Genomic DNA, 20,461 nt, shown 5'->3' with positions numbered 1-20,461 from the left:
GTAAGTCAGTGTCCACCGAGCTGTTATACTGTGAGGTTACCATTTTCCCTAAGTAAGGAGATTACTATTGTCCCCAGATTTGGGCATCCATTGATGATTCTTCCCTCATTCAACTATGGCTACAATGTTTGCAATACAGTGATTGTCTAACATTATTGTTCCTTTTACATTTTTTGTGTTCTATTATAATGACAAGCTTTCCCTGGATGTATGTTTACTACCTGAATGGACCCAGGGATTCTTATGTTTTTCAATGAGTTATAAGCTATTACTAACATATTTATATTGATCCTTGAATTGTCCCAGATTTGGCCAGTGGGGACTTCTTCAAGGGAATGCCTTTAAAAGTAAGTTCAACTTGTTTTGCAGGAAGTTAAAAATGAAATGCAATGGCAATACAGAAAGTGCCTTTCCTGTGCCTTTCTCTGTGCGTGGATGAGAAACTGAGCAGAGTTAGGAAAAGACAGAGGTGATGTCAGAGACAAGGGCAAGGTCCCAGGTATTGGACCGATCTTACTGTGACAGAATCCTTCCTCCAGAGCCTCACTCTTCTCATGCCTTGAACTTAGGGTTCAAAATATAGACCTACACATAAAAGTGCTCTGGTCTCCATCTTTTTGACTTTGTTCTTATGTTTCTGGCTGTAATAACTTCCTCCCCCAACTCTAGTATCTCCCCCAGAAAGGCTGCCCATTCAGTACTTTATCTTCTAGAGGTTCCAGAACACTTCTTCCATTCAAGGAGTAGAGATGAGGTCCATAGGGCAGAGATAGCTCTCGGGATCCAAATGTATCCAGATTCAAGTCTTATAGAAAGGAATATCAATAACTTCAAAATACTGATTGTCTAAATGGTTCAAGCCCTAATTTAATACAATGTTTTACCTTAAAATTGTAAGCCTGTCTCTGTTTTCACATTTGTTGCAATCAAAGCACATCTTAGACCTTAGTAACATTACTTATAGGAACATTTTATAAAATAGGTCCCTTACCCATCTGAGCTGCCCATCACTTGTGAGCTGCCTGTAGAAGCCTCTGAAGTCACCAACGATGTCCCTGAGGTCCTTGTTAAGCACGTGGTGGGCAAGAGCATTCACAGCACAGACAACTATTAAATAAGGATTCGATTCTTGTATATGTTTTGGTATGATATCAATAAATTAAGACATGAAAACACCATAAACTAATATGGGATTTTATGAAAGAAACTTTAAATACAAAAGGTATGTGTTTTGTTTTGTTTTTAAAGTTTATTTATTTTTAGAGAGAGAGAGTGTGAGAGAGAATCCCAAGCAGACTCCCCACTGTCAGCACAGAGCATGACACTGGGCTTGATCCCACAAATCATCAGATCATGACCTGAGTTGACTGAGTCACCCAGGTGTCCCTAAAGGTACATGTTTTTAAGTACTGTCTCAAGTATGTCTTCTATGTTTGTCAAAATATCACACATATACAATAACTGTTAATCCAAACACTGAGCTTAATATCTGAGTAGAGCAAGTACATTTTGAATGGTTGCCATGTGAAAACCTGAGCCATTAGGTATGAAAGTTTATTTCATTTTTTGATATGAAAATTTAAATCATATTCCCAATCTATTTTCTTATTCACTTCAGTTTCAAAACCAAACTTTGCTATTTCATTGTTCCTAAGGAATAAAGAGACTGATTTATCAAATTTTAAAAAAAGCAGTGGGGGGAAGTGTCTGAGTGATTCAGTTGGTTACATGTCTGACTCTTGATTTCAGTTCAGGTCATGATCCCAGGGTTGTGGGATTGAGTCCTGCATCAGGTTCTGTGCTGAGCCTGGAGCCCACTTGAGATTCTCTCTCTCTCCCCCCCAACTCTCTGGCATGCTCCCTCTCTCTCTCTCTTTCTCTCTAAAATTAAAAACAAATTTTTTTTAAAGAAACTTCCAATTATTGGCAAGCATAGAAAATATCTTGAAGTCACACTATAACACACTATTAAAGATTAAATGAATCAGAAATAAACATAAGACATGTAAAATGTTAAGGTACATGAAAACATTTTTCTTAAATATTGTTTTCTTATTGATTTATTTGATATATGCTTTTTTAAGTTTATTTATTTTGAGAGAGAGAGATAAAAAGTGTGTGTAGCGGGAGAGGGGCAGAGAGAGAGCGAGAGGAATTCCAAGCAGTTACTGTGCTATCAGCGCAGATCAACACAGCGCTAGATCTCACAGACTGACCATGACCTGAGCTGAAATCAAGAGTCAGACATTTAACCTACTGAGCTACCCAGGCACCCCAATATATGTTTTCTTAAATAATTTGAAAGCTAAACTTAATTTGGTTCAGCATTACAACACCCATTTTTTTTGGTATTTTACTTAAAAAAGGCTTTATTGTGTTATTTCAGATAAAGAATAAGTAACAGATTGAATGGGAAAGACCCTTCTACCCTTCAGTCATTCTAGAAAGTACTTAGTCTATGCATAAATGGCCAAAATAATCAAATCAAGTCATCTACTTAGCCCCAAAGCAATTAATTTGTTATAAATTTTTTTTGATAAATTTGTTGTTTGGTGTTGCCATTCTTTGATGTTACTCAGGTCATTTCATAGGAAAGCTGTTCTACTAACTACTGGTGCAGTTTTACTATCCTCCAGATCCTCAGAGAAAGACCTTTGACCGATTTGAAACAAGCTGTTGGGATATGCCTGGCTTCTACATGGAACAGTGTTCATAGATGAATGCACACCTGCTCTCAAATGTAGCATTAGGGCTGGAACAACTGGTCCATGTTCTCTAGGGCTTTTGTTAAGGGCTATAGAATCATTCCAGTTCAGGTATGCATTCCCTAGAACTGTGAAAAGACAGAATCCTCCTCACGTCTTGATGGTTGGTGCTCTTGGATTAAAGACATCTGAAGAGCCAGTCAGCAATTCACAAAGAGGTATGTATATACCATCATCTAGATAAAACCTCCATCTCATTGATGAGACAGCTGCTAGAAATCATTGATGAAGCATACCTCTGGTTTGCCTCCCATGGAAAATGCACTTAACAGAAGTTGAGGATGAGATCATCTTTCACAGCTCTAAAAGATGCACAAGCAGTGCTAATGTATTCATCAATAGTACAGATTTTCCTGGCTCAAAAGGAGGGCACTGTAAGAAGGTAACTAAAATTTGGTGCACTCCACAGAAATCTGGTTAGTGGAGGTCATCCAGTGTATAGGACAGTCTGCATCAGGTTTGCTTTGATGCCATGGGTGGGAAATTCATCTGGAAAAAATTGGCCATTGAAGGCAGTGTCTTGCTGACTAACTCTCTGGCACCTTCTGGCACAGGAAGGGCAAGTCAATAAGGCCAATGGATGACCGTGGGTGTCTAAGCCTGAACCAAGGCTGGTTTGAACCCTTATGGCTGTTTTCTGTCTATTTAGAAATTCTTCTTTCTTCATTTTTTCCCCCTCTATTTTTAAAAAAACTATATTGCTGTATTCTGTACATTAAAAATATAACCATAACCCTCCCTTCTTGTCTCTCTCACACATGCATGCAAGCACTACCTTCACAGTAATGATGAAAGCATTATTTTTTTTCTCTTTTTCTTTTTTCAATCATAAAAGAACGCACAGGTAAGTAAGCTGGTAAAAGTGCAAGAGAACTGGGATGTGCCAATGGAATGTTTTTTCAACTTGAATGCAAATGCCATGTAACACATTCAGTGAGACTGCAGTGAATCACCTGAAATATGGAAAAAGTTTAAAGTTAAAATGGGGACGCCTGGGTGGCTCAGTCCATAGAGCGTCTGACTCTTGATTTCCGTTCAGGTCATCATCTCTCATTTCGGGAGTTGGTGCCCTGTGTCGAGCCCTGCGTTGGGATTCTCTTTCTCTCTGCCCCTCTCACTCTCTTGTGCACTCTCTCCCTTTCTCCCTATCTCTAAATAGATAAATAAACTTTAAAAACCCCTTATAGTTAAAATGGGTTCTGTCACATTGTGGTTTGAAAAAGGCTTTGGAAGCCAACTACATCACTGCAAAAGAGCCATTTATTATAGGCATAGAGACATGGGAAGTGATTTACCCCTGGCTGAGATATCTATCAGGAGAGCTGGGAGGGGATGGGAATGTAGGAGGGAGAGGTCAGTGAAGGCCCAAAGCACAGAGCTCAGCAACCAGAGAGGGGAGCCTCCTATCTCCTATCTTATGTCTGTGAGCACACAACACGCATGGGGTCCCTCTATGGTGTGCCCCAGGCAGCAAAGTTCAAAGTCTCGGCTATTACCAGAGTGGTTCCAATGGTCTGTCCCATAACATATTTTGTAAGCTTGCTGAGTTTTATGCAACCTTTGGGGGCCGCCTTATATGGTCTGCAATATGGAGAAGGCAGCTTCTTAAAGTACTCAACTTACACCAGAGACAAAGTTGTGGGAGAAGCTGACACAGCTCAGAAACCTATCATGGTTGGCAGTCACTGCCTTGAGGAAAACATTAACAGCAAATGGTTGACTTAATGGGGAGGGAGACAGGAAATCATTGTCGAGTCTCTTCCTGCTACCTGGCAAAGTCCTAGCTATCCTTCAAGACTAATCTCAAAGCCTCACCTCTGTTCTGAAGCTGCACATGGCCCTCTTGGAAAATGAACTAATCCTCTCTCTGTTTAACTTGTACCAAGTTGTTGTTGTTGTTGTTGTTTTTTAATGTTTATGTTTTAGAGAGAGAGACAGAGTGAAAGTTGGGGAGGGGCAGAGAGAGAGGGAGACACAGAATCCAAAGCAGCTCCAGGCTCTGAGCTGTTAGCACAGAGCCTGATGCAGGGTTCCTACTCACGAAATGCGAGATCATGACCTGAGATGAACACTTAACCCACTAAGCCACCAGGTGCCCCTAACTTGTACCAAGTTTTTAAAGTGTCCTTCTAGGGGCAGCTGGGTCGCTCAGTTGGTTAAGTGTTGGACTCTCGATCTCAGCTCAGGTTTTTATCTCAGGGTCGTGAGTTCAAGCCTCATGTTGGGCTCCATGCTGGGCTTAGAGCCCACTTAAAAAATTAATAAAAATAAAACAAAATAAAAGTTAAAACTGTCCTTCCCACACTGCATGATTGTTTCTTTTAAAGTTCAAGAAAGGTTCCCTTGTCCTACCTACACACACATGCACACACACATACACACTCCTTTCATCTGCTTGACAATATTAGAATCTTTCAGTGAGGCAAGACTTCCATTTTGCATCTAGGGAGAGCTGACAATGCAAGTATTTATGGAAGAGGTGTTGTATCACCACCAAAGTTGAAGATTCTGTTTCCTTCCTTCCTAGATCCTCACTCACTGACTATCATAATTTGGTTTCAGATCTTAATGACCCCTGGAAATTGATCTGGCAAAGGTCATCTTTCTGTACTTCTTGAATTTTGTTCCTTGTGCATGGATTATGTATTTCAAAAAAAAAATTAAATAATTTGTATTTAAATGTGGAAAGAAAGTACTTTAGGCAGTCAGGAGTTCGGTGGGGCTAGCTAGCTAAGCAACTGTCTGGGCCTCCGTTTCCTTATCTCTAAAGAATGAGTGCCACAGGACCACCACTGAGCTCTCTCCAGCTCTGAGAGAATGACTCTACTGGTGGCTCAGTGTGCCTCCTGCACAACCTGCTTTCCGAGATGAAAGCTCTGAAGCTGGGCAGCCAGAGACCCTTCTGCCATGAAGAGCAGTGAACTTGAAACCACTTGGTATGAAGTACTTTGAAGAGTGAAGGGCTCACTATGCACATCACACTAAGCCTTTCTACACAAGTGCCCATTGGTCCCTCTGGTGTCCCTCAACCACCCCAGCCTAGCTCAGAAAAAGAAACAGTCTGAGATTCACAGATATTCCCACAGTCCCTCGATGACTGCGAGAAGGGCCAAGTTCTGCCACCTTTTCTCCCAATGAAACAAACTATGAAACACTGTTTTTAATCACCTTGAACAGTGTACATACAGAGAAAAGTAAGGTCACCATGGGAATCTAAGTGCAAATTAAGCATTCTGGAAACTTAAGAGAGTGTTCAACTCACCAACGTCCGTGCCTTTTCCCAGAGTGAAGGTAATTCCATACCCCTTGAGCCCATCTTCCGCATCGGTCTCTAAGACAACATACGCAGCCGAATAATCGGGGTCTGTGTGCTGCAGGAAAAATGTGCCCCGCCCCAAAGGCAAATGTGAGAAATCCAAACATACACCTCAGAATATCACATAAGAACAGAAAATGCAACAAGAGGGGTGCCTGGGTGGCTCAGTCGGTTAAGCATCTGACTTCAGCTCAGGTCACGATCTCATGGTTCGTATGTTTGAGCCCCATGTGTGTGCTGACAGCTCAGAGCCTAGAGCCTGCTTCAGATTCTGTGTCTTCCTCTCTCTCTGCCCCTCCCCTGCTCATGCTATCCTCTCTCTCTCTCTCAAAAATAAACAAATGTTAAAAAACTTAAAACAAAAGACAACAGGGAAAAGACAACAAGAAAAGCTCCAATCTGATGGAACCCTTGGTGTACCCCATTTTCTGGAGGAGTTCTAAATGGACAAAGGGAAAGTCCTTCTGAAGGATCCATATTATTTTAACAAGGGCAACATGTCCATTTTTAGTGCCAGTTTACAATTATGTCTCCTGTGATGATCAGCTTACATTTTAATCCAGGAGTTTTCACCTAAACTGTCTCTCTCAGCTTTTGAGCAGAGCTATATTCACAAGTTTTGGTTTTTGTTTTTGGTTTGTTTGTTTGTTTTTGTTTAAGAAAGAGACAGAGCATAAATGGGGGAGGACAAAGGGGGAGAGACGGAGAGGAGAGAATCTCGAGCAGCCTCCACACTAACCACCCTGGGATCATGACCTCAGCCGAAATCAAGTCAGACACTCAACTAACTGAGCCCCCCAAGTAGCTTCAAATGGAAGCAGCCGAGTCTTCAGAAAGCCTCACAGAAAACTGAGTGTATCTTAGTTGCAATTTGTACCAGGGCTGAAAAGACAATGGCACAGGTTCAGAGGAGATCACTGAGGTAAAACAAAGAATTAAAACTTCAAAACAAATTAGACTATTCTTTGTTTTTTAACTTTCTACTATCAATAGTATTTTGATAAGTGTTTACTGATGGACTATTCTGAAACTCAACACTACTTGTCAAGATGGGGGAGGTGAAAAAAAAACCAGTCTGTCTCTAGCAATCTCTCATACAGTGGGGAGAAGAAGCCTACACACAAGAATCAGGTGAGCACGGTTGTTAGGATAGTACAACGTCATATGCTGATGTGTGGTCGAAGCACCACAGAAGGGCAAGAGGGAAAGCAGAGAGGAAGCAGGGAATGAAGACACTGGAATGGCCAAAGGGACAGATGAAGGCATGCGGGCAATGGAAAGCAATACGAAACCCTGAGGCCTGGGAGACAGAGGAGTAAAAGGCCCCTGAAGTGCTGGATGGCAAATAATGAAGACTAGTCTGGATGGGGGTATGGGAGCAGATAATTAATGCCCCCCAAAGCCAGCCAGAAGACCTGAATGCATCAATAAGGAATGCAGGATGCAACTAGTGAAGAATTGGGCGATGACAATTTATTACTGTTTTTATTGTTATTGTTATTATTATATAACATTTGTTGTTCTGGCACACTGTTTTCAGAGCTACTTAATTTAATCCTCACAACAATATTATAAAGTAGATGCTATTATCCCTGACAGATGAGGAAACTGGCTGTAAAGAGGCAGAATTGAAATCTGCATGTTCAGGGAAGGGAAGAAGGCACACAGAGTGGACAGGAGATCTTCGTCTGGCATCAAAGCTTAGTGGGGCATTGGGTGTAAAGGGGTGCTGAGCTGTGTATCAGAGACTGTGCGCTGTGCTGACCTGACACAGATATGTGCGCCCTGAAGAAACTTAGTTTAGAAGCCATGGTTACAAAAACTCTACTAACATGGAGCAGAACATGGTAAGTCTCTGGGAGAAAGGCAAACTAAGGAAGCCAGGCAGAGAGCACTATTAGCTGAATGCAGTCAAAGCTGGAGGAGGCTTTATGATGAAAATAGAATCTTGAGCTAGTCAGTTGAGGATGGGGAGCTTTGCAGCAGTGAGGCAGGGCATGAAGGACCTGGGGGTGAGGGGAGAATACCTTCTGTGACAGTGGCAGTGAAGAGACAATTAAGGGCAAGACTGGAGTGCCTGGGTGGCTCAGTCAGCTAAGCGTCCTATTCTTGGTTTCGGCTCAGGTCGTGATCTCACAGTTTGTGAGTTCAAGCCCTGCACTGGGCTCCATGATGACAGTGCAAAGTCTGCTTGGGATTCTCTCTCTTCCTCCCTCTCTCTCTGCCCCTTCCTCCTCCCCCTCTCTCAATAAATAAACTTAAAAAAAGAAAAAGGAAAAGGAAAGACTGAAATGTGTCTCGGGGTTGGTGACACCCTGGTTTGACCACTGGGTTTCAGAGAGAGAAGATCCAGAAATGAGATCCAAGAACCACTGGCATACAAGGGGGCACTGAAGCCATCAACACAGAGTCTTACAGGGAGTGTGCAGTGNGGAAGTAGCAGCAGCCAAAAAAAAAGGAAGTAGCAGCAGCCAACCAGGGGGCAGAATGATGGCAGGAAGAGGAGGCTCAGCAGACAACATGACATGTAGACCAGGGGAAGGACCCTGGAAGCAGAAATAACATCAATCCCAAGAGAAGGAAGGAAACAGAAGTTGATTTTGGATGAAGGAGGAAATAAATGTAAAGGCTGGAGGCCAACAGGAATGAACCAATAATTTAGCATATGGTGGGAAAGGAGCAGACAAAGAAGGAAGTAGAGGAGTCAGGGTCAAGGAAAGGTGATTCCAAAATAGGAATCCCTGTCTATGTGGGATAGAAAAGGAACCACTGGAAAAAGACTGAAGAAGAAAATACTGAAGATGCAGGGGAGGAGAATGGGGGCCTCAGCAGTCAAGAAGGGTGGGAATGGGGACACAGCAGAATAGTTTGGGAGGACAGGACTTAAAGGATAAAGGGAAAGAAAGATGAGAATGATGGTTTGGAGATGGGATCAAGGGTTTGTTTTCACTCTCCTGGGTGATGCAGTGGGCAGTGTTCTAACTGCTGGGGGTGCAGGAAAGGGAGCCAGAGAGAGAGAGAGAGTGGTCTGACACAGGCATTCCAGGGAGCTCAGCAGACAATAGGGAAAGGAGAGGAAATGGATGGTTAGAAAGTGGTGGGGTCAGTGGGAGCTGGGCTGTGAGCCCATAGCCCCAGGGCTTCTGGAATCTTGATGAGTGCTTAGACAAGCGAGCAACTTATAAGTACACCCAGGCTTGAGCATTCCACTTTTCCTAAAAGGCAGATAAAAAAAAAAAAAAATCACAGCTGGAATCCTTTACTTCTAACAGATTTGGGGACTTCATGAAAATATCCTACTTCTGATCAGGAAGGCTCACTCTGCTGCTAAGTGCTGGATATAGCTGAATTGCTGAGCTCAGCATGCCATGAGGGCACAGAAGTAGTACCACCAAGAATTGCAAAATAGCACATTCTATTAAGAAGGCACCTAAGAATCAGCACATTAACACACCCCATACCTCTGGAAGATAAATACTTAAGTATTTATGAGTTTGCTATACAGATATCAGATAACCTCTCCTGACCCAGAGGTCATAAACCACTCAGGCCCAGGGACAAATTCCATTTCTTAAATTATTCTACAGTACATCAGGCTACTTTAACGCTTCAAAAATTCAAAGCAGAGGAAAATCTAGACCAGAGCCCCTTCTGCTTTAGTTTCCTCATATGTAAATAGTAATTACAGCCAACACTTTTGATGGCTTTCTGTGTCAAACGCTTTACAGGCATCTCATTTAATGCACGAAGCAGATACTATTATACTCATGTATGGAGAAGATAACCAAGGATTAGAGAGAATGAGTGGTTTAGCCACAGCTGCTATACCTCAGAGGGGTAAAGGTGGTTGCACTAGATCAGGTCTTTGAATTTTACAAGGCAGGGAAATGTCAAACATTTGGAGATCCACAAAGGACTGCCAACTGGGCATTTTTTAAGTCCTTTACCATAATATAAGAACACATAAGGATTTTAAAAAGTGAGAATAACTTAATCTCAGAATAAAGGACATTCCTTTTTTTCTAAGTTTATTTAGTTTGAGAGAGAGAGAGAGAGAGAGAGAGAGAGGATCCTAAGCAGGCTCCACGCTGTCAGTGCAAAGCCTGATGTGGGGTTCAAACTCACAAACCATGAGATCAAGCCCTGAGCCAAAATCAAGAGCCAGATACTTAACCAACTGAGGCACACAGGTGCCCCTAAAGGATGTTCTTTTAAATGTCAGAACTTTGGTTGTAGCACTTTTTAAATGAGAAGCTTATTTTTAAAAAATATTTCGAGTATACAAAGAACATAGGTAATGTACTGATATTGGCCTGCCTAGCACCCACGTAGGAAGCACAACATTACAGGATGAATTGAGTCCTCTGGTACTCATTCCCCTCCCTCCACACAGGCAACAAGTAACCATTATCCTAACATGGATGTTTCTCACTTCCCATCATGTGTTTACACATGAGGATCCAGTGGGTGATAGGCCTCAGGGAGGCCCAGAGGTCATAAACCACTGGGGCCCAGAGACAAACTCCATTTCTTAAATTATTCGGCAGTAAACTCCTTCCTATATTTGGAAACTACTGCACTAGATGGTGATAGGTGGGAGAAATCCCTCTAAACACTCTCAATAAGCAAAAAACTCCCTTCAGTATTTAGGTGGAAGCCTGTGCCTTTACTGCATTTCTAAAGACTGGAATTTGCATAACTCTCTACAGTGGCAAATCCTTTACAACGTTTTGGTAATTTCATGACAGCCATCCGCCCCTCTAACCCGTCACATGACCCAGAGTTACTACCAGCTTGTTTGGTTTCCTAGCCAGAGCGTGACTTCAATTCACAGATGGGCCCAAGATGCCCAGAGGTTAAGGGTCTTTTCCACATCACACAGCAAATTGTGGAAGTGGCAGGATCACCACCCCAAACACCCAGTACCCCACCACAAACTCCACCTCTCAGGACAGAAGAAGCCAGCCATGTGTTCTAAGGTTTCATTGGTGAGGATTCAACAAAACCACTTTGCTGTCGTTCGCATATTATGCATTTTATAATTTACAGCAAAACGCAAATGGTAAATGTAAAAACAGGAAATCTTAAACGTCAAAAGAAAAAAAATAAGAAAAAAGAAAAAGCCCCGGGGGGTGGAGAGTTTCTGGTTACTTTACTCTCCTTCTCAGCCTCCGCCTTTGCAAGAGCAACAGTTCCAAAGTAGGGAACCTCTGCGACCCGCCCGCCTGCCCGCGCCTGCTCCGGGCCTGGGCGTCCTCGCGGCTAACTTACCATAGCGTCCGAGCCGTGGCCCCCCAGCGACGTGGGGAAGCGCACGTCGCGCACCGAGAGCCTGGAGATCCTGCCCCGAACCATGTCGCCGCCGCCGCCGCCGCCGCCGCGCACCCCGAGTTGCTGCCGCAGACTCTGCTCGGGACCCAGTGAGCAGCGGGAGGGGCAGAGCCCGGCCAGGCGGGCGCTGATTGGCCGCGCCGGCCGCGCCCAAGAACTTGTCGGGACCGCGTTGGAGGCTCGGTTCCCGGCTCCCGGGGACGCGCGAGTGGTTCCCGCCGCGTCTGTGACCCGGTGCTGCCCCACCTGGCCCTCGCGAGGATTCGCTCCGGGTCGCGGCGGACGCGAGACTAGGGGGCCGTCCCGGCAGGACCCTTTCCCACGGAGTGACCACCTCGGGAGGCGCCCAAGACCAAGGAGCAGGGTCTGACCAGAGTGCGACTGCCTAGAAGCACATTTGGGCCACGGGTTCTACTCCTCACCTGAGTCAGCGGACCGATGCCGGCGCAGCCAGTGGAGACGCTAGAAAATCCATCTTTAATTGACCTCAGCCCGTTTGCCACCTGAGAAATTAAGAAGCAAGTCACCATTTATTACACCCCTTCTGATGCAGAGTACTTTTTATTACCTCTTATCTGTCCAGCTCTGCAAGGTCATTTTCATTTTATTTGTGAAGAAATGAGATTCAGAAAGATTAAATGATTTGCTCGAGGACACACGGCTAGTTAAGTGGCAGAGTGTCCTGGCTGCAAACCCTGGGCTCTGTCCTCTGGATTGCAGGGACTCAAGAAGGAACATGGTGAAAGCTGTGGCTTATAAAGCACACTGACCCTTTGCTTTCACGTACAGCGCAGCGCCTTTCAGTTCCTACCTTCGGGAAATGCTTTGAAGAATAAATGTTTGGGAAGCAATGCTGTAATGTTATTCTATTAATTTGTGTTTCTGTGGATATGGCAGGGATATTTTCAGGGATGCCCATGTCACCTCTGGATGCATATAATCCTATTGGATGAATTACTCTGGTGTAAGGCTTAGATCAACTCAAATGTCTGTGGAGGCTGGGTAGGCACCAACAGCAAACAGGAGTGAGGAAATAGGCCACTGTGATGGCAGCTAAAGGACTTTGCTCTTTTAAAGAAGTAGCCAGTTAGCTCCAGCTTCCAGTGGTCCTGTGCGAATTAGAGCCTTGGGTTGCTTTAAGTTCTCATTTCCCAAGAGAAGTCTGAAATTCAAATGTTAATATGAACTAGACTTCCTTTTCCCCTGTCCTGCTCTACCCACTTTTGTTTTATTTTGCTGTTTGGGTGCGGCTGGAATATATGCTCAGTTCACTTTTTCGGAATGGGTCTGCTGGCCTGGTTAATAAATTCTGAGTACTTTGTATTCTGAAGATGCCTTTGTTTTTCTTTAGAATTTGAATACTGGTTTTATTGCATAAAAAAGTCTTAGTTCAAATTAATACTTTTTAAAGTAGTGTTAAGTCCCATTCTTTAAAGAATAAGCTGGGGTTTCCCCCTCCCCCCACCTCTAGAAAAATGTTTGGATTTTCTCCTTACCTTTATGGCTATAAGAATGAAGAAGGGTGTGTGGGTGGTGTTGGTTAAGCATCTGACTTCAGCTCAGGTCATGATGTCAAGGTTCGTAGATTTGAGCTCTGTGTGGGGGTTCTGTGCTGACAGCTCAGAGCCTGGAGCCTGCTTCAGATTCTGTGTCTCCCTCTCTCTCTGCCTTTCCCCTGCTCACGCTCTCTCTCTCCCTCAAAAATAAGTTAAAAATTTTTTTTAATTTAAAAAAATCACTGTGTTTAGGATTAATTTAAAAAATCAATTCTGTTCTACAGTTGAGGGATTCTTTCAACCAGAAGCAATATATTTCTCTGGAAAAATTTTCTGTTTCTTTCATTAGTTCTTCCTCTTCATTCTTTTGTTTTCTTCATCTGGAACTTAATTGGACTGATATTGAACTTATGAATCTACTATCCATTTTTTAATAACATTTTTTACTCTGTTCTTTTGTGAATTCTGGGCATATTCTTTGGCTTAATATTCCAACTCAGATTTGATCTTCAACTGTGTTCCCTTCTTTTATTCACCCCAATTTCTTTTCCCCTTGGTTTTAGATTTTTTTCTTCACTTTTAAATTTCCAAATTTTCTTTTCATAGCACAGCTGTCCTCTCTTATCAGCAAGGACATATTCCAAGACCCCCCAGAGGATACCTAAAACCACATTTAGTACCGAACTTTATATATACTACATACAGACACACATACCTTATGATAAAGTTTAATTTACAAATTAGGCACAGTAAGAGATGAACAATAATTAGTAATAGAATTGTATCAATATATTAAAGTTATGTGAATGTGGTCTCAAAAAATCTTTTTTTTTTACTGTACTCACTCTTCTTGTGATGCTGTGAGATGATAAAACATCTACATGATGACATGAAGTGAGGTGAATGACTAGTCATTTTTGCAGTATGTTAGGCTATTGACCATCTGAGGATTCATCAGGATGATCTGCTTCCAGTCAGCAGGTTGACCACAGGTGACTGAAATCAGGGAAAACAAAACCAGAGATAAGGAGACTAGTGTACCTTCACCCTCTCTGAAAAATTGGATGCCATACCTTCTCAAAACAAAGTTTTCATTAGTTTCCTCCAGTAAGTTTGGTTCCTCAAGTGTTAGTTCATGGTTGCGGTTTCTTCTTTATGGTGCTGGTTTTCTTCACATAAGTGTTCATATGTCCATAATTTTTTTTAATGCCCTTTAATATGTGTTGCTGAGAGCCACATTTTGCCTTTCTATAAAGCTAGTACTTGAAGACCTGTCTCTGGTAGTTGCAGAGGAGTGAGACATGTGACTACACAGGTATGTAAGTAGCTTTCCTTCTACGTGAGGTGGCTTCTGTCCCTTCTGAGCTTTCAGAGTCACATTCAGAGCTGGATGCCAGGGAGAAATAACAGAATAAAATGCTCCATTTTGTTTTCCTTGTGGTGATCAGGGTTTACTTTAGGATCTGCTTGCTTTCATCACCAGCCCTAGATTTCATCTAGAACTCTCCCAAGGCAAACTGTGAACTTTGGAAAACTTTTAGTACTATTATCAGCTTATTGTACTAGCCAGGCCTACCAAGCCATTCCAAATGTTGCCCTCTAATTAATGACCCTTAAAAAAAAAAAATCACCATAACTAATAGCCCCATTACTTCTAGGAGAAATAAAGTAACAAGGACAGGATTTATATTACCATCTTATACAGCTCAAAAATGAGTTCAAATACTTGGAAGAAAGGACTTCAGACATTGGACCACAGGGAGAACAAATCAGATCTTGGAGAAAAGAGAAACAAAGCACCCTATAATCATACCAGCTCATTGTCTACAGGCTACAGCACAAAGGGGGAGACCCAAACAGAGTCCTGCAGTGTTGCTGAGCTGGAGAGACAAATATTAGTGCTTATATATATTAGAGGAGGCCAATGTAGCTATAGTCTGAGAGGCAGAGAACAGAAGGACCCCTTCTAATCTTTGGCTGAGTACTGATATGCACATGAATGAGAGAAAACTACTCAAATTTGAGAAAGAGCCACTATAAAGGAACAGGCAAGAAAATTACTGCGGTTATACAGCGTTAGGAATAGTACTTGTTCCTGATGGAAAAAATTTGGCAATAATACATGCAACATTAGGTAGAATCCTCAGAACGGTAGAGATAAAATCTTCTAAGATTAAAGATTACTCTCAATCTAACAGAGCTTTAACGTAAACCTTTAATGTAATGTAAACCAACTGATTCCAAATAAGAATAGACAAAAACAATCTCTAGAGGTTGCACAGGGATTAGAATAATTCCTGTCCCCACCAGCCAGAGTAGAAAGTGCCCATGACATCAACATTCAACATTACTGGAAAGAATATTAACTCCAGGAACCCAAAACTACAATTTATAGCAACCAACCAAAATTACTGAGCATAATATAAAAGTAGGAACATATAGTTAATAGGAGTAAGTTTAATAGAAACAGATACAATAGTCCTAATAGCCAGATAAAAACACTAAGATGAAAAAGGAAAATGTAAACATAATGAAGTATAAAAGGTATAAAAAAAAAACAAACCCAAAAACTATGAACCCACTGAATTAAGAATCTCAAAGAATCCCAAGTAGAATTACCTTTAAGAAAGTTATACAAGGGGCACCTGGATGGCTCAATAGGTTAAGTGTGTGACTTCAGCTCAGGTCATGATTTTGCAGTTTGTGGGTTTAAGCCCTGCATCGGGCTTTGAGCGGACAGCATGGAGCCTGCTTGGGATTCTTTCTCCTTCACTCTTTCTGCCCCTCCCCCATTCATGCTAACTCTCTCTGAAATAAACTTAAAAAAAAAAAAAAAAGTCATACAAAGGCACATCCTAAATAAATAGCTGAAAACCAAGAATAAAGAGATTATATTTTTAAAATTCAGAGGGGGAAAAGGGTCTTTACATACAAAAGAATAAAGTTGAAGAAAACAGACTTTTGTCAGAAAAAAATGCAAATTAGAAGACAGTAAAGAGTCCTGGTAAAGTAATGCAGAAAACGATCAACCAAGAATTCTTAACTGAACTAAAACATATTTCAAAAAGGAAGTCAAGCAGAAACTTTTAAATGCAATGCTTTTAGATCTGTGCAAGAAGAAATATTAAAAGAAGCTCTTCAAGGAGAAGGGAGATGATACCAGATGGAAATTTGTAGCCAAAGGAAGATTACCGGGGATAAATGGAGACACTTAATAATGATAAAATGGTCAATTTATCACGAAGCACAACAATCCTAAATATATATGCACCTAAAAAGAGCTTCATGATACAAAAAAAAGAACTAAAAGGAAAAATAGAAAAGTCTACAATTATAGTTGAGGATTCCAACATTCCTCTCAGTAACTGACAAAAATAACAGATAGAAAAGCAATATGAGTTAAGATTAAGCAATATTATCAATCCACTTGACCAAATTGACACTTACTGAAAACTGCAGCTAACAAAACCAAGATGTGTAATATTTTCAAGTACTCACAGAACATTCATTAAAGTAGAATATTTTTGGCGACCAAACAGAATTTTTTTTTTTTTTTTTTTTCTGAGAGAGACAGCAGGGAAGTGAGCAGGGGAGGGGCAGAGAGAGAGGGAGATACAGAATCTGAAACAGGCTCCAGGCTCTGAGCTGGCTGTCAGCACAGAGCCCAGTGCGGGGCTCGAACCCATGAACCGCGACCTGAGCCAAAGTCAGATGCTTAACCGACTGAGCCACCCACGTGCTGCTACAAAACAGAATTTTAATACAGCTAATACATTTAAGAAGTTTGAAATTATACAAAGTATGTTCTTTGACCAAAACAGAAATAAACTATAATAAAAGAAAAATATCTAGAAAATGTCCATATATGTTAACAATTAAACAGCACACATAGGAAAATTTACTGCATTAAATGCTCAGATCAAAAAAGACGAAAAATTTCAAATCAATCTAAGCTTCCATCTTAAAAAAAAAAAACCTAGAAAAAGAAGAGGAACTATACCACAAAAATAACAAAGTAAATAAAATCCAGTTAGTAAGGATCAGAAATCAATGAAATAGAACACACTGATGTGTGTACACATAGCAAACCAATGAAACAAAATGCTGGTTCTTTGAGAAAAATCATTAAAACCAAAAAACCACTAGCTAATGAGAAAAAGGGGGAAGACACCAATTACCAAGATCAGGGAGATTATCCATACAGATCCTACAAACATTAAAATGATAATAAGGGAAGATTCTGAACAAACACTAAAGCTCATCCAAGAAGAAATAATCAACAAAATGAAAAGGCAACCCACCAAAAGGAAGAAAATATTTGCAAGTCATATATTTGATAAGGGATTAAAAACCAAAACATATAAAGAAATCCTATAACTTAATAACAATATAAAAACCCCACAAATAATTCAATTAAAATAGGTAGAAGATCTGAATAGATGCTTTTCCCCAAAGATACACAGATAGCCAATAAATACATGAAAAGATGGTGTTCAACATCACTAATCATCAAGGAAATGCAAATCAAAACCACGACGACATATCAACTTACAACTGATAGCATAGCTATTATGAAGAAGACAAGAAGCAACAAGTATTTGCAAAGATGTGGAGCAAAGGGAACCCTTATATACTGTTGGTGGGAATATAAACTGGTACAGCCACTATGGAAAGCAGTATGGAGGTTCCTCAAAAAATTAAAAATAGATTTACCATATGATCTAGCAATTACACTTCTGGGTATTTATTTGAAGAAAACAAAAGCATTAACAGAAAAAAGTATATGCATCCCCATGTTTGTTGCAGCATTAAAAACTCCTTCTAGGGGCACCTGGGTGGCTCAGTCTGTTGGGTGTCTCACTTCTGCTCAGGTCATGATCTCATTGTTCATGAGTTCCAGCCCTGTCGGGCTCTGTGCTGGCAGCTCAGAGCCTGAAGCCTGCTTCGGATTCTGTGTCTCCCTCTTTCTCTGTCTATGCCTTGCTCATGCTCTTTCTCTCTCAAAAATAAACAAAAAATAAATAATTTTAAAAACATTTATTCATTTTTGAGAGAGAGTATGTGAGCAGGGGAGGGGCAAAGAGAGGGGGACAGAAGATGTGAAGCAGCTCTGAGCTGACATCAGTGAACTAAATGCAGTGCTCAAACTCACAAACTCTAAGATAATGACCTCAGCCAAAGATGGCGCTCAACTGACTTAGCTACCCAGGTGCCCCTCACTGCAACATCTAGAATAGCTAAGATGTGGAAACAACCTAAATGTCCATTGATGGATGAATAAATGTATATATTGAATGGGATGTCATTCTGTCATAAAAAGGAATGAATTTTTTCCAGTTGAGACAACAGGGATGGGCCCTGAGAGTATTATGCTAAGTGAAATAAGGTAAAGTTAAGTACTGTGTGATCTTATTTATATACAGAATATAAAAATAAATAAATAAACCATGTTCACAGATACAGGGAACTTGTGGTTACCAGAGGTGGGGGATGGAAGTGGGTGAAGAGTCTGTAATATACAGCTTGGCATCTATATTAGTACCATACTGCATATTTGACAGTTGCTAAAGAGATCTTCAAAGTTCTCATCAGAAGAAAAAAAAAATTCTGTAACTATGGTGACAGATGTTAATTGTGATCATTTCACAATATATACATGTATCAAATCATTATAATGCACATCTGAAACTAACATAATGTTGTATGTCAACTGTACCTCAATTTAAAAAATTTAGTTATGTTCTCTCTGGTTAATGTCTTATTGTAGTTTTACATTTAATATTGTATGTTGTTACTATTACCAAATATGTTACTATTTTGCACAAACTGTTAATATTCAATATTGTATGTTGGTACTGTTACCAAAAATGTTACTATTTTGTACAAACTGTGGCTTTAAGGTTATAAAGTTAAGTTTCCTATTTTGTACTATACAGTTAGTAGTATGAGGAATATCGGTCAGGGTCTCAAGTGGAAAGTGGAAACAGCACACTCAAATTAAGATGAACCAAGGATATTTACAAAGTGGCAGGCTGAAGAGGGAATCACAAGATTAATGCAGTAACCAAAATAAGAAGCACGATACTCCTAAGACATAAAAAGATAAGGTGTGGGGTTATCACTCTCTAAAATGCCATGTTGAAAGGATCCTTTGATCAAAGGATATAGCCAGCACAATCAATCTCACTCAGGTAGAGGATATTGGGAAATTATTATCTTGACCTTTTAGGTTTCCTCCCATCTTTTGCTAGAGCTCCTTACAGGTTTACCCCAATAAGAATCCATAATGAGGGGACCCAATGACAGAGTACAGGCTGGCCTTCCAGCAGAGTGGATGTGGTGTGGAAGGGCAAACAGGTGCTGCCAGGTACGTGTTGCTTATTTTAATCAGAAGTACTCCCGTCTGTATTGACAAAACAAACATTAATTAATCAGGACTGTGGCTGCTGGTGACAGAAACTAAACTTTTTAAACAACAACAAAAAAATTGGAAAAACTAGGGAAAGGGCTGGAGAAGAGATGAATTTACGGAAACAAATGCTACTGATGTATAACCTTCCTCCTCTACGTGCTGGTTTCTCTTGTAACAAAGTGGGGACTTGGTCTCCAGGAGCACTGGGGTGGCATCTCTAGAGCAGTATAATGAGACAAGATGAGACTCAGCTTCCAACTGCTCAGAGAAAAGTCTTAGAAGAACTTTACTAAGAGATATTACGATCTGCATAAATGGGCTAGGGAGACTGATTTGAAAGATGTTACTTCTCACCAAATTATAAGCATAATGTAACACTAACCTAATTTTTTGGAAATATAAAAAATAAAATCTAAACTTCATCAAGAATTTGCCAAGATACCAAGATTAAAAAAAAAAAAAGGAATAGCAAAGGTAACTTATTCAATTATTAAAATGCATTACCAAGTGATTAGAAATTAAAGGAGTTATGTTGACCGAAGAATGGCAAGTTAACTGAACAAAACAGATGTGGTAGGTATGTGCATAATAAAGGACCCAAACGAAAGGGATGGGAACAGATTTAACCATTAAATGGTGCTGGGAAAATTAACTATATAGGACAAAATCATGCCAGATCCTTAAGTCACATCTTAGACCCAAATAACTTCCAAATCAATTAAAGAGAAATGTAAAAAAGAAAAGCATAAAATATGATAGGTGAGATGAATATTTAATCTTGGGATGTAAAGGATTTTTTAAGCATAGTAGATTTTACAACATACATAATGTACAACTCAAATGTGAAAAAATTACATGCAAAATTGAAAGACAAACAGACTAGAAAAACAATCTTAAACTGAAGAACTATTACTATACTATATAAAAATATTTAATGAAAGACAAACAGCAAACTAGAAAAACAATCTTAAACTGAAGAACTATTACTTTACTGTATAAAAATATTTAATAAATGTTCACTAAATGATGTTTGTTGATTAAATATTACTGTTCTGAAATTAGAGAAAAACAAAGCTAATTATTTTGGATAACAGCAAAAGATAATATTACCTTATTGAAAATAAACGCTTTACATTGGCCA

General features: G+C 40.5%; 1 protein-coding gene across 2 annotated transcripts in view; it reads right to left on the bottom strand.

Moving 5' to 3' along the window:
- The window catches only part of ENOSF1 (enolase superfamily member 1), a 30,103-nt gene extending 18,490 nt beyond the window's left edge, over nucleotides 1-11,613 (bottom strand). The window contains exons 1-3 of one of the 2 annotated variants that reach the window (XM_077778258.1): nucleotides 11,353-11,613; nucleotides 6,028-6,136; nucleotides 992-1,107 (exon numbers count right to left, since the gene is read on the bottom strand). In XM_077778258.1, the coding sequence (XP_077634384.1) occupies nucleotides 992-1,107; nucleotides 6,028-6,136; nucleotides 11,353-11,436 (309 nt within the window). In that variant the 5' untranslated portion in view covers nucleotides 11,437-11,613. The remainder of the gene's footprint in view (nucleotides 1-991; nucleotides 1,108-6,027; nucleotides 6,137-11,352) is intronic. The other variant, XM_077778259.1, reaches the window with a different exon arrangement.
- Nucleotides 11,614-20,461: the final 8,848 nt, after the last annotated feature.

This window comes from Crocuta crocuta, unplaced genomic scaffold (genome assembly GCF_008692635.1).
Source record: "Crocuta crocuta isolate KB4526 unplaced genomic scaffold, BGI_CrCroc_1.0 scaffold26, whole genome shotgun sequence".
Classification (NCBI taxonomy): Eukaryota; Metazoa; Chordata; class Mammalia; order Carnivora; family Hyaenidae; genus Crocuta; species Crocuta crocuta.
The sequence above is the reverse complement of the archived record's forward strand: the minus strand, read 5'-3'. Positions and strand labels throughout refer to the sequence as shown.